Source organism: Octodon degus, unplaced genomic scaffold (assembly GCF_000260255.1).
Source record: "Octodon degus isolate 3935 unplaced genomic scaffold, OctDeg1.0 scaffold00004, whole genome shotgun sequence".
In the NCBI taxonomy this organism is placed as follows: Eukaryota; Metazoa; Chordata; class Mammalia; order Rodentia; family Octodontidae; genus Octodon; species Octodon degus.
Genome location: NW_004524580.1, coordinates 10,713,128 through 10,725,999, shown reverse-complemented (window position 1 = coordinate 10,725,999; position 12,872 = coordinate 10,713,128). Strand labels below are relative to the sequence as shown.

Sequence of the window (12,872 nt, the reverse complement as noted above, 5' to 3'; positions counted from 1 at the left end):
CCCAGGACAAAACATTACAAAACAAAAAACCACCTTCCACTGTAGGTCTGTTTCAGAGCACTAATCCTGCTTTTGTTTTCCCAGAAGAGTGTGTATGCCTCTATAGGAATTACCACACTGTGTCTCAGTTGCTTGATTATGTTTACTTTCAGGCCTTTTAGGGTGTGGAATCTCTGTAGCCCCTCAGGAAATAGGCACTGTACAGATGTCTGCCCAGTGCAAGTCACCACAAAGAGATGAGACTCAGCCTATTAGTTGTGCTCAGTTCACAACTGCATTTTCATTACTGTTTCAAAATCATATTTCTCAATATATGGTTCAGATCTGGAGAGCAAAACAGAAGAAATATGTCAGCACAGGTCGATGCTATAGAAGATGGATGAAGGGCTGGGGAGATGGCTCAGTGGAATAAGCGCTTCCCTGGCAAATGCAGGGGCCTGAGTTCAATCCCCGGTTCCGCCAAAAAAAAAATAAATAAAAAAAAAAGGATGAAAAGCCAAGCAGTGCCCTAGAATTCAGGGGTGGGCAGCAAATACAATACATAAAAGGTTGAAACAAAAGTTCTTATTTCCTCAGTTATTCCATTTCAAACATAATGATCTAATTTACAGCATCTGGTTTTATGAGTCTGACTACCAGCAAAAACACACAAGGAAAACATCAGTAACACACTTGAAAGTTATCAGAAATGGGTATAAAGAGGAAAGATGCCCACAGCCTGGGGTTTAACTGGAGGTGAAGACTCAACAATAATAGGTATTTAATACCATAGCAAAAAACAAAGAGAAAACCCTTTCAAGGAATTTGAAAAGCAACCCGGATGCAAAGTTAAATACTAAATGCTACAATGTGGCAGGCAAATGATTAAAAATTCACAGTGCTTTCTAAGAAGTAGAAAACAGCAGGGGGAGAAGGTCGCAACTGGTGAACATTATTGCTGAATTAACTGTAGTGGAAATTTAAAGTAAGTGGTTAGAGAAAAAAAAATACAGTATCATGACATATCTATACCTTAAAACTATTATATGCATTTAGATCTTCCCTCTGAATAATGCTTCTCATTAGGAAAGTACTTACGTTAGGCCTGAGCTTCGCTGCCAGGTCGTAATACTTTTCAGCGGCTTCGTTGAGGCTAGCTTGTCTGTTAAAGAATAAGAATAATAATAAATATATCACCTATTTTAGAATGGGTAAATAAAGTCAGGCTACAAAATAATATCGACTTTAAAAATGTGTAAGCACCTCAATTAAATAGTAAATTGCCCATATGGGAGCCTGAGTGCTTATCATAAATTTATTATGTTTAAAGCATAGAAAGTGTCTCAACATGACTCTATTCAGTAGGCACTTCCGTTTTAAACTTACATACTAGCAATGGGACAAGTTCATTTCCTTTTCTAGGCTAACCCATACAATACAGTGCTATTTCAACATGATAGTCACAGTAAAACCTCAATTTTTAAATTTTCGTGTAGTGAAAAGAGAAACAAACAGCCAGTTTTTCCCCTCTTGCTGGTCTCTGACCACCAGTGAGACACACGAGCTAATCTCAGGTGAGGGAATGTTCACTTTTGGAATTTCAATTCCTGAGTGGCAGAAGAAAGGAGGACCAGGATCTATCCAAAATAGTGGAAGGAATGGGGGTACATGCAGTCAGGCTCAGTCTAGAAGGAAGCGCGAGAGTGTCTTTCCTTCGTTGGCCCCGGGGTTGCTTTGTTTCTTGTTGCTTCCGGCCTTTCCGGCCGCCGTGCATTTTTAAGTTTCCGCTGCATTCAAAGAGCCAGAGTCGGCTGGCTTGCTCGGAACCAACCCTCAGGCGTGTCACAGCTCACTTACACAAATAAGACACACTGAGCTTTACAGATGCATTTGTTCACTGTCTATCCTTGCAGTTCCCAGCAAAGACTTAGGTTAGGTTCAGGCTAGTGGAAGGAAATCAAATGGCAGGTAGCTGTAGAAGTCTAGCATTTAGCCTTTAAAACACAGGGTAATTTTTGATTGTTCCACGCTACACAAGAGGAGCTTCAAAGAGAAGAGTTATGATGGGAAAAGCTCTTATAGGTCAGTGGAATCTAGTAACCACATTTGCAGGGCACAGAAGAAATGCTGTATAAAAATGCTGATTTGAATTTCTGATTCTACATGATCCCTCTCATGCGACATTGACAGTAGATAGTAGCTGCATTTAGCATGGGGTAGAGTGCTTCTCAAACTCTGAGGTAGGAAGCTTTTGAGAAGTCAGGAATCAGGATAAGAAAATGAAGAAAATTAACTTTCTCAATTGGAAAATTACATTCAGGTTTTAAAAGAGAAGGCTAACTAGTCATATCTATGAAACTGAATTTTGCACTTTTGTCAAGCCAAATAAAAACTATAAAGCCAAACCCCATGCAACCATATAAATTATAGGAATAACTTAAGATAAAAATCTCTCTGGAGAATGGGACATATTTTTCTAATTTTTAAAGGCAAAATAATTAGAAACACTGCTATTTTAAATGGCAGTTTTAAAGAAAGTAAAAACCCTTGACCTAAGGCTCTACTGGACCTATGACATGTTACGACGTGCCAGTGCAATTTATATTCTCATAAATGTTAAAGTTCAATTTCAATACGTCAAGAAAAGTACTTTAGTCTGGTATGAAACAGTAAAAATCCCCTCACTAGGGTATTTAATGAAGGTTCCCTCCACCAATTTACAGAATCACTTTGGTTCAGATTCATTCGGAAATCTGAACCAGAATTCATTAGGTCATGCCCTGAAAGGTTTCCTCCAGAGGAAAATAAAAGGCATGGAGGTAGGAAATTAGAGTAACTTAATATTACAAAGAAGTTAGTTACTTTGAAGCAAGATTAACCAATAGATGTCTAGCGTGGCAACTATAGTTAGTATTAATATTCATCTTTACCGACATCTAATTCATAAAGTAGATAAGGATCAAAAGAGAAACTGGGAAATCCATTAGACAAAATACTTTTACCATAATAATCCAAATGTGAAAAGGCTTTCCTATAAAACAACTCATTACTACTTTTTAAAGTCATCATCATCAGTGATTTAATGCCCAAAGGGTATATTTAGTTTAGAAAATTTAATTTCTTAAACTAAAATTAGGATTATAAGGAAATGAAAAAACAAGGATTATATATGACACATTGCTATGAAAATTAATGTTTATTCTAGGACTTTACTTCTATTAGTAAACAGTCTTTAATGCCTACTAATCAGATAACATTTATAGCAACATATGGAAGACCATAGGGCAAAGAATATATTGATTGTATCCATATACTATAATCATCATTTGAGCTGGCTAAATAGCTCAGCAGATTAAAGTACCTGCAAGCAGGGGCAGGGACCAAGGATTTGATTCCCAGGGCCTGCCATGCCGGCCTCGCCCCCAGGGCACCCTGACACAGCAATTGAGACTGGGTGTGGTGGCGTGCCCCTGTAAACCCAACTCTTGGGAGGCTGTAAACAGGTGGATGACTATGAGTCCAATCTAATAGTGAGACCTTGTAGATCCTTCCCCAAAATACAGAAAAACAAAACAAAACAAAAAAACTATAATTATCATTTATATCCTTGTTTTATTCTCCAAACAAGAGAGAAAACACAGGGAAATGTTCAATATTCATTCTGCAATGTAGGCTATATTTCAGACTTTCCTCTTCAAAAATATCCTGGGCATGATTAAATAAATCTTAATTGCACAAATATCCAAATCATTCATCAACACTTGAAAAGTGAGGAAATTAGCAATATTCTGCCTGTTGCTTGGGGAGACTCTATGAAATGTTTCAAGCACTTTTGCCAAGAGATTGCTAGGGACTGAAGACAGGATTTGGGTTCTCAGACTATGGGCATATTCTGATGTTTTTGGTGGGGTGTGGGGGGCTCATACCAGGAATTGAACTCAGGACCATGAACTTGCCCAGCAAACACTGTGCTGCTAAGCTATATCCCTAGCTCAGGATATATATAATTGAAACAGTTGCAAATATGCATGTTTCATGAACAGTCATATCCTTTCTTCTTTTACCATTTCTTTTCTAGGACAGAAAATTTATACATCCTCAATTAAGGTATACTTTATTTCATTTACAATTTACAACAACCCTATGAAGCGATTGCTATTATTAATCACACGTAAAGATGAGAAAAAGGAAAAACAGATACTTTCTTACATCTTGCAATCCTCTACCTTTAAGAGATCATAAATGGATATGGAGAGGAGCAGCAGTCCCCCACATGGATGAGTGAAAGACTCAGAAAGTGTGCTCCAGGGGAATGGCTGACTCTGTCAGGACCCTGCCAGATGGGGATAGCTTTGTGTTTCGGCCATAGTACATTTTACAAAGCCAGGGATGATTTAGATGGTAAGAAAAAAAAGTCCCTCATAGTAGGAAGTTATACTAGGTCCAGATGGGCAAATTCCCTTGCATTAACCTGCCATCCTGAGAATCAACATTATGTGACATTCATGAGAACAGAGCTATAAATAACTATGCCAGCAAGACCCTGATTGGAAATTCAGATAAGAGTTTCCTTTCTTATTCCCACTTGTTACCCCTCACCTATGTTAGGTCCTTTCCCTGTTGAAACAAGCCTGCCTCTCAGGGCCCAAAGGAATAAAACAGTGGAAAGAGTCCTAGATGGTACTTGTGATTGGACTGTGAAGTGGACCATAAATTTCAGGAAACAGCTTGACTCAACTGAATGTATTTAAAAGCTTTTGTGCCATCAATAAATATGTGTATCGAAACCAAACAGAGAGGACCAGCGACATAGCCCAGTGGTCTAAAGTGCCTGCTTAGACAAGCTTAGGCAAGAGAGCAGGGACCACGGTTCAATCGCTGGTACCACATGCCATGCCAGCCTCACCCCCAGTGTGGGCTGAGCTGGCCACACACACACACACACACACACACACACAAAATTAAAAGGCATAATCTTCATTTGCACACTACAAAATCCATTTTTGCAGGACTCTTTAACTACAATAGTGAATTATCAACTTCAAATTGAAAAGTGCTTAAAATGAACAATCATCGCTGTTTGATTCATACAAAAATATATTTTATTAAAGGCTTAGTGATTATTTTTAAGAACAGATTTCTTTTTTAGCTAGAAAGATGTTTGTTCATGTAACAGAAATGTGGAAAGAAACAGAAGCTGGATTTTCCTGGATTCTTGCCAATCTGTAACTGATGCTTAACTTGAAGTTGCACCAAATAGCATTAAACTTTAATTCTACTTGATAAGCTGTACAGTAGTAATACAAATGAAACTAACATTGATGGCTAAAAATCATGTGGTAAAAACAGCAAAATCAGAGTCATATATATGTAAAAACATTGGCGCAGAAGACACCCTTGCAGTGAAATTCCTTTAAGAACATGTTCTTAGATGAAAATTTTTCCACCAAGAAAACAAAGATGCTTCAAGATCCACAGGTAGGGCCGGAGAGATGGCTCAGTAGAATAAGCGCTTCCCTGGCAAGTACAAGGACCTGAGTTCAATCCCCAGTTCCAAAAAAAAAAAAAAAAAAAAAAAAATCCATAGGTATTTGTCTTAATATCAAAGTAACAGACATAGAAGAGGAAATGATGAATAAAAGAAGAAAGAGAAGGCTATGCTAACTTTTATGAAAAGTTCCACTGAGTTAGAATTTAGTGATGCCCCCTAAGAGTTTGAGCTCACTCTTTCATGGCCTCAAGTCTCACAGATTGGAAGTGACGGGGGAGACTAGGGCATGGCAGACTGGCTGGGAAGTGATGGGCATGATATATCCATTATAAAATCCTAAGACACAGGTTCAGAACAGTTTCTAGCTCTCACAAGAACTCAAGCATGTTTGGGCAGCCGAGACCTGGCCTTAGCCTGAGATGTGATGAATCCGGACAGTCACTATGAACTCTCTGCTCCTGTATTCTTCCAGTCATGCACTGTCACAGTGTAGAGTGTATTTCTCCCCACCCCCCCGCCTTTTTTTTTTGGCCTATACACAATCTGCAGGGCACATTTCTTTTCCTACCTTAAATAAATGTTAAACTTCACTACGTTTTGTACTTGTCTCTACCACTTGTTTGCTCAGGACAGAGAAGCAAACTAGAAAACACCTCTAAGAGACTCCAGAACTCCAGACCTAGTATAATGTAAGTTAGTCCTAGATGAAGATAAACAATGTAATAAGGTACATTGTGAGAAAAAATGAAAGAAAGATGTTGGAAACATCAAGTGTTATATTATGTTTAATTTGAAATCTACGAAGTCAGTAAAGTCATAAAGGATAGAAAGGAATTAAAATAAAACACACAGTAGGTCAGAACATCAGAACTGTCTCTTGGGTCTTGGTAGAAATAGAAAATCTCAGGTACTACCCATGCCTTGCATTTTGAGCAAGGTCCCAGGATGATTCCCACTAGTGATTCAATTAAAAAGGCATAAAAGACTTTCATAAATAGAATTTTAAAAATACACACTCATAGAAAGAGTAGGGGCCCTCTAGACAGAGGCATTCTGTAATTTGGAGCTGGGATATTTATGTGTCTGGGGAGTTAGAAATCTGTGGAATATGTGAATCTATAGAAAGTTTGGGCTTGTTTTACAGGAGAAAAGCAATGACCTGCTCTGAAGTGGAAAGATGGCTTATTTCACAGGTAAAAAGCCTATTTTATAGGAGAAAGGCAGGGGTCCACTCTATTGTAGTTCTTAAGGTCAGGTGCACCTTATCAACTAAACTATTTTTAATTAGGATTTTATTTATTTATTTATTTATTTATTTATTTATTTTTAAGAGTAGAATATATTCATTGGGGAAAAGAATGCTCCTGTCTGAGAGAGGGACAGAAGGGGGTCCCAGAGTAGATGATCCCTTATTTTGTGCATTTAAAGAATCTTTAAGGGCGTTTCCATGCGATAGGCCTGGAAGAAAAGTAGCATAGACAAAAATAGGGAGTATAGATGTGGATAAGCTTAGGTAACTTTGCATCCTGAAGTTTCAGTCTTCTTAAAAGTATAATTTTTAAATTATGCTTCCTGTGTTTTCTTTTGACCTCCCTTTATTTTTCCTATCCTGTCTCATTTCTGTCCCTTTGACTTCAATACCTGTTTTGTAAGAGCAGCGCAGAGGCTGAAGCTCTGTCCTCCTACAGCTGATTCAGGCTGGGGGTGGCTGCTAACCCTGCCTAGGTAGGGATCAAAAGTCTCCTCTGACAGATCGAAAAGAGACATGGGAATATTGGATTCTGGCCTTTGCAGAGCCATTAGTTTTTGACAGTCTGGAAAATATGACAAGGCATTAGCAAACAGAATACTGATGAACAGTGGCTCCAAGCAGGTAGAAGTGAGAAAAAATTATGCACCATTTAACATAGTCTTTTATCTTTAACAGTAACCTCTATTTGTCCAGTACTGTTAAGCTAAGTACACCAGGTAGAGTTTAAAAGAATACAGACTCCTCCCTATTTTATCAATAAGAAATCCAGTATCTTCCTATATAATAATAATGTCCAAATAATTCACTAAATAAAGATTGCTACTTTTTTCATATTTAAACATGTGTGTCTGACTTACTTCATTTACAAGTATGGTCTCAAGGTGGATCTATTTACCTGTAAATCCTTAATTCTATCCTTCTTCACAGCAGAGCCATACCCCATTGTATATAGAAACCACAATTTCTTTATTCATCTGATGATGGGCATCTGGGCTGTGTCTAAAACTCAGTTATTACTAAGTGCTGCTATAGTCATGGGTGTGCACATACTGCTTGGTGTGATACTTTTCCCCTTTCCAGAAAGATACCAAGAAGAGGAATATCTAGGTCAAATGGAGCCTCTAGCTTCAGTTGTTTTAGGAATCCCCATCTGATTTCCATACTGATCCCACCAACAGGGAGAATGCCTCCCCACAGCCCCAACAGCACTTCTGATTGATTTTTTGGTTGGTAGCCATTCTTCCTGAAATGAGATGGAATCTTAATATTGTTTTAATAGGATTTCTTCAATGACCAATGATGTAGAACATTTTATCACATATTTATTTGGCATTTATACTTCATCTGAGAAATACCTTTTCATTTCAGATGACTGTTTTTGGACTGGGTCTTCATACTTAGGGGTCAGATGTCACATTTTTGGGCCATCACATTTTTCTTTACTCCAGGGCTCAGAACCTGGACCTGGCCTTTATCTATAGACTTGATGATCATCTTCAAGAGGTAATGGGGAGGAAGATAGTCAACATCATTGTTATTAGCTACTGCTTTGCCTTGAGATCCTACAGCCCATTATAATGCATATGAAATCAGAGTCTCCTCACCAGACATTGGTAATAAGATACAATTTATAGCTGGGAAAAATCTAGGACTTTTTAAATCTCTTTTCTTTCTTTCTTTTTTTTGTTACCAGGGATCAAACTCAGGACCTTGCACTTGCCAGGTAGGCGCTTATGCCACTGAGCTATTTCATAGGCCCAAATCTAGGAATTTTTGAGAGGTTCTGCTTTTTTCAAAATATTAAAGAAAAATATTAAATAAAGGGTCTTGGAAATTCAATTGTTCATTGTTATCTTAAAGGATTTGTTCCTAACACCCTAGTCCTGCACTGTATCTGCAGGTCCTGAAGTCTCTTATGTAAAACAGTATAGAATTTGCATATAACCTAGACAATCCTGCCTATACTTTAAATAATTTCTAGATTATTTATAATATCTAGCATGTGAATACTGCATATATATCCATATATATATATATCTATATAATAATGTATAATTATGTGTAATTATATAACACATATTATTCTAATATGTTATATAATATGATTGTATTCATAATGATACTGTACTGTTTAGGTTCAAAACAAGTGTCTACATATTCAGCACATGTTTCCCCCAAATGATTTCCCCCTGTGGCTCATTAAATCCATAGCCACAAAAGTCAGGGATACTAATAGCCAAGTCTCTCTATACGCACATGTATACATGAATACAAATGTAATCTGAGAAAGCAATCTGATTTTGTTCTATTTTCACTCAAGAATTTAAATTTTATCTCAATCTCAGTCAAATCTATAAAAAGTTAGCATTTCTAAGCCTTTTCTTTAGAAGGTATACAATAATGTAATACTGTATTGAGTATACAAAGTAGAAGATCATGATTTTCGTATGTTCATTCTCTAGAAACTAAGGGGGTCAACAGGGAGCAGGCAGGTTTGAGGGCGTTGATTTCTGGCTCCTGGAGAAGCAGTGATAGCTTGCCTAGATAAGAACAAAGTACACACTACTCTCAGTTGTGTGCCTCATGTTCAGCACTGTACTATACTGCAATTTCTAAACATGTAATACCCTTCGGAGACTAGAGATGTGGAGTTATCTGATATCTAGCCATGATTCTGCCTTCTATAATTTACCATAAAAGAATAAATTAGTACTATTAGAGAGGTCTTACTATTTAGGATTTATTAACTTGACAATTATTCTTTATAAATCTGCTTCCTTTAAAAAGGAATGATCACTTCTTGGTAGTCAGTGAGTTGCAAAGACAGAGGGAGCCAAAGTGACCCAGTGAAAAGAGTATCAAACTTGGCAAGAACAGAGGGAATTTCAATCACATGTCAATACTCTAACAAGTACTAACTTTGAGCCTCAGTTTCCTCATCTATAAAATAGGCCTATTAATGTCTATTTAACACATAAGCAATTAGAACTGAGAAAGTAGCTCATAAAAATGCAACACCTAGTGCCAGGTAGACAGAAGCTTTCTGAATAAATGCCATTCTTAGATCTTACCATAATTGGATTTAAAACAAGAAATCTTTTCACTACAGAATATGAATACTCTTCATCAGGTTAAATTTGTTTTGTGCCTTTTGAGTTCCTCTCAGGTATCTAAAATATTTATTTTCTCTTTCTCTAGTTTCTGTTGTAGGAGTAAAAGCTGAATATTCCAGTGCAACCACTCCCAGCAGAATAACTGATTCAACTGTTTCCTCTTACAAATGGGTAGACATAACTTCATTGAATTCTAGAACTTTAAATTTCTTTGATATTTTCTTTTGATGATGACCATCTTCTTTCCTTGAATAGTCTCATCTGGAAGCACCTAATATAGGTTTCAGTTTGCTAGAATACTCAAAGCATCATCAAATACTGTCAATGTTCATCAGCTGATACTTCATGGCTACTGTCCATACAGTTGGTAATTAGTGACTATGTGGACCTCACCTTCCCAAGCAAGACACAAGCCAAAAGTCTCTTCACCTGCCGACTTTCTTTCAGCACATGACAACAGTTCCACTAAACATGAACCTCAAGAGAATAAAATTCTGAAGTAAGCACAACAGCAGGCAGCCACCCTCAAGAGAAGCATCATCCCAGGAATGGGGCCCACTCTGCTTCATACCTGCAGGCTCTGCTGGCACAGTTCCTGGATTATACAAGCTACTGAGCCTTGGGAAGGTTGGTGGCTTTTCTCTATAGACCCCTGACCAATGTAGGTATAATTCCTGGCTGTGGGAAGTAGTGCTTTCTAGCCCCATGATTGATGTGTTTCTACTTAAATTAGTAAGAGTGATTTCTTTAGCTTATAGCCAAGAACTATGACTCACACATAAAGAAACTTTAGGACTGGATCTAGTGTTATCAATTTTACTTACAAAATTATAACAGAAGGGCCTTCATCCTATCTTAGAAATTTTCTTGAATTATTAAATTATAAATGTTTATCTGTTAAAATTTATCTGCTCTAAAGATTACTATTTTAATTAACATCACAAATAAAATTATATTCATGTTATATGCAGAATTAATTATATCCACTTATTTATATGTTAATACAACTATATCACATTTGCATATATGGCATATATTATAAAACTATATTATAATATACATATACTATATATTTATATAATCCTATGGGTATATAATATTTGTAATGTATGGATATATATTTTAATGTGATTATATATAATTAGGCCTATGTACTTTGCATACTCCAACCTCTGTCAATCATAATTTTCTTATATTTATTATTTTCCAATGAATTTCAGGAAATATCTACAGCTCCCACTTCAATGATTAGGCTATTAATTGTACATTCCCTTTCTTGCACTTTTAACTTTAGAGGATCCTAGTCTCTTTTCCAATATTATAATGTTCCTCTTTCCAAGTACCTATTATATTTCCATCGTAAATTAAGTCATGCTATGCTAACACATTCTTTTCTTTTTTTTTTTTTTTAATGTATTTGGTTTTTGCAGGGTCTCACTAGGCAGCTTGGACTCGTGGTGATCATCTTGGCTTCAGCCTCCCTAAGACTGGGATTACTGGGGTGCACCACTGCCTGGACTCTGAGGGAGGGGCTAGCACAGCATATGGTGCCCAGGATCTAATGGCAGTTCCTGGGCTTGCCTAAGTTTGCCTAAGCAGGTACTTTAGTCTGCTGAGCTATCTTGCCAGCCCTATGCTAACACATTCTAAATATCTCTGACTTAAGACAAAAGAGTTTATTTCCCACTCATTTGACTCATCCAGTGAGAGGGAAAGGAGATTTGTCTCCTTTTTGTTACAGAAAGACAAGAGCCCTTCTACAGCTCTTATCACAAGTGACATTGGTCACATTCACACACTCAGTGACTCAAACAAGCTCAGTGCAAGTCTTTCCTCTCTCTCTCTCTCTCTCTCTCTCTCTCTCTCTCTCTCTCTCTCTCTCCATTTATCTTTATCTCCTTTTTGACATAGGATCTCCCTATGCAGTTCAGACTGGCCTCAACCTGGCAGCGCTCCTCCTGCCTCACCTCCTGAGTGCTGGGATTACACACTTGCTCCACCACTTCTGGCTTTGTTTCTTGATAGCCAGTCCTGACCCTCACTTCCTCCTTGTTCAGATCAGATGACTTACAAGACTATTTGGAATGAACAGTTTTTTCTTTGTTAATATATTCTTTTTTCATTTCACTAGAAATTAGCCAAGTAATGTTAAATATAATATATTAAATATTAAATATAAGTTCTTCCTAAATTATTGATTTTGAATTTTTGGTAAAGCATTAATCTAGCTAACCAAGTCACCTTTTTCTTTGCACCTAACTTATCATTAAACCTTGGCATTTTTTCTCCTAGAATCTGTCAGCAGTACCAGAATTCTGATGTGAGGATTCATATCAAATCCAATAAAGCACCAGGCCTGGTGCCCCATGTCAGTCCTTCCGGCACTCTGGGAGGTAGAGGCAGAAGGATTGCACGTTCAAGCTTAGCCTAAACAATTTAGCAAGATCTTGTCTCAAAATAAAAAACAGAAAGTGCCAGGAACATAATGCGGTGTGAAGGCCCCAATAACACTCCCCCCCCAAAATCCATTTAGGGCATCTGGCATTTCCAGATAGTTATAATAGTGTTACTTGATATATAGTACTAAAAGAGCAAAATCTTGGTAGTTGGCCCTTCTGATAAAGCTACACTTAAGGAAAGGTCAATAACTCTTCTTATCATTCAATGAACAAAATGCTGAGTGCTTTCCACTAATAAATAAAAAGATGGGTATTCAGCCTGCACTGAAGAATACTTGAATTTGAGGGGGCTGGAAAACACAAAGGCTACACAAAACCCTTTCGGGAAAATGCCACACCATTGAATGGGATGTCATCAGGCTGCGACAGCCAGGCCTGCCGTCAATACAAGAGGGTGGTGGGCGCCTTGAAGTTAAAGAGGCGTGCAGGCCTTGGGAGGCTGGAGAGAAGGTTCTGAAACATAAATCCTAAAGATTTCCACATCAACAGTGTACTGAAAACCCTGTTTGCTAGCACTATGGCAAGCAAGGAAACGTTCCAGTGATATGTTTGAGAAGGAGATTTTCTTTTTTTTTTTT

General features: G+C 37.5%; 1 protein-coding gene across 3 annotated transcripts in view; it reads right to left on the bottom strand.

Moving 5' to 3' along the window:
- The window catches only part of Tmtc2 (transmembrane and tetratricopeptide repeat containing 2), a 434,585-nt gene that overhangs the window by 50,543 nt on the left and 371,170 nt on the right, over positions 1-12,872 (bottom strand). For 2 of the 3 annotated variants that reach the window (XM_004623764.2, XM_023716256.1), the window contains one exon: positions 1,078-1,141. In XM_004623764.2, coding sequence (XP_004623821.1) covers positions 1,078-1,141 — 64 coding nt within the window. Of the gene's footprint in view, positions 1-147; positions 325-1,077; positions 1,142-12,872 lie in introns of those variants that run through there. The other variant, XM_023716254.1, reaches the window with a different exon arrangement.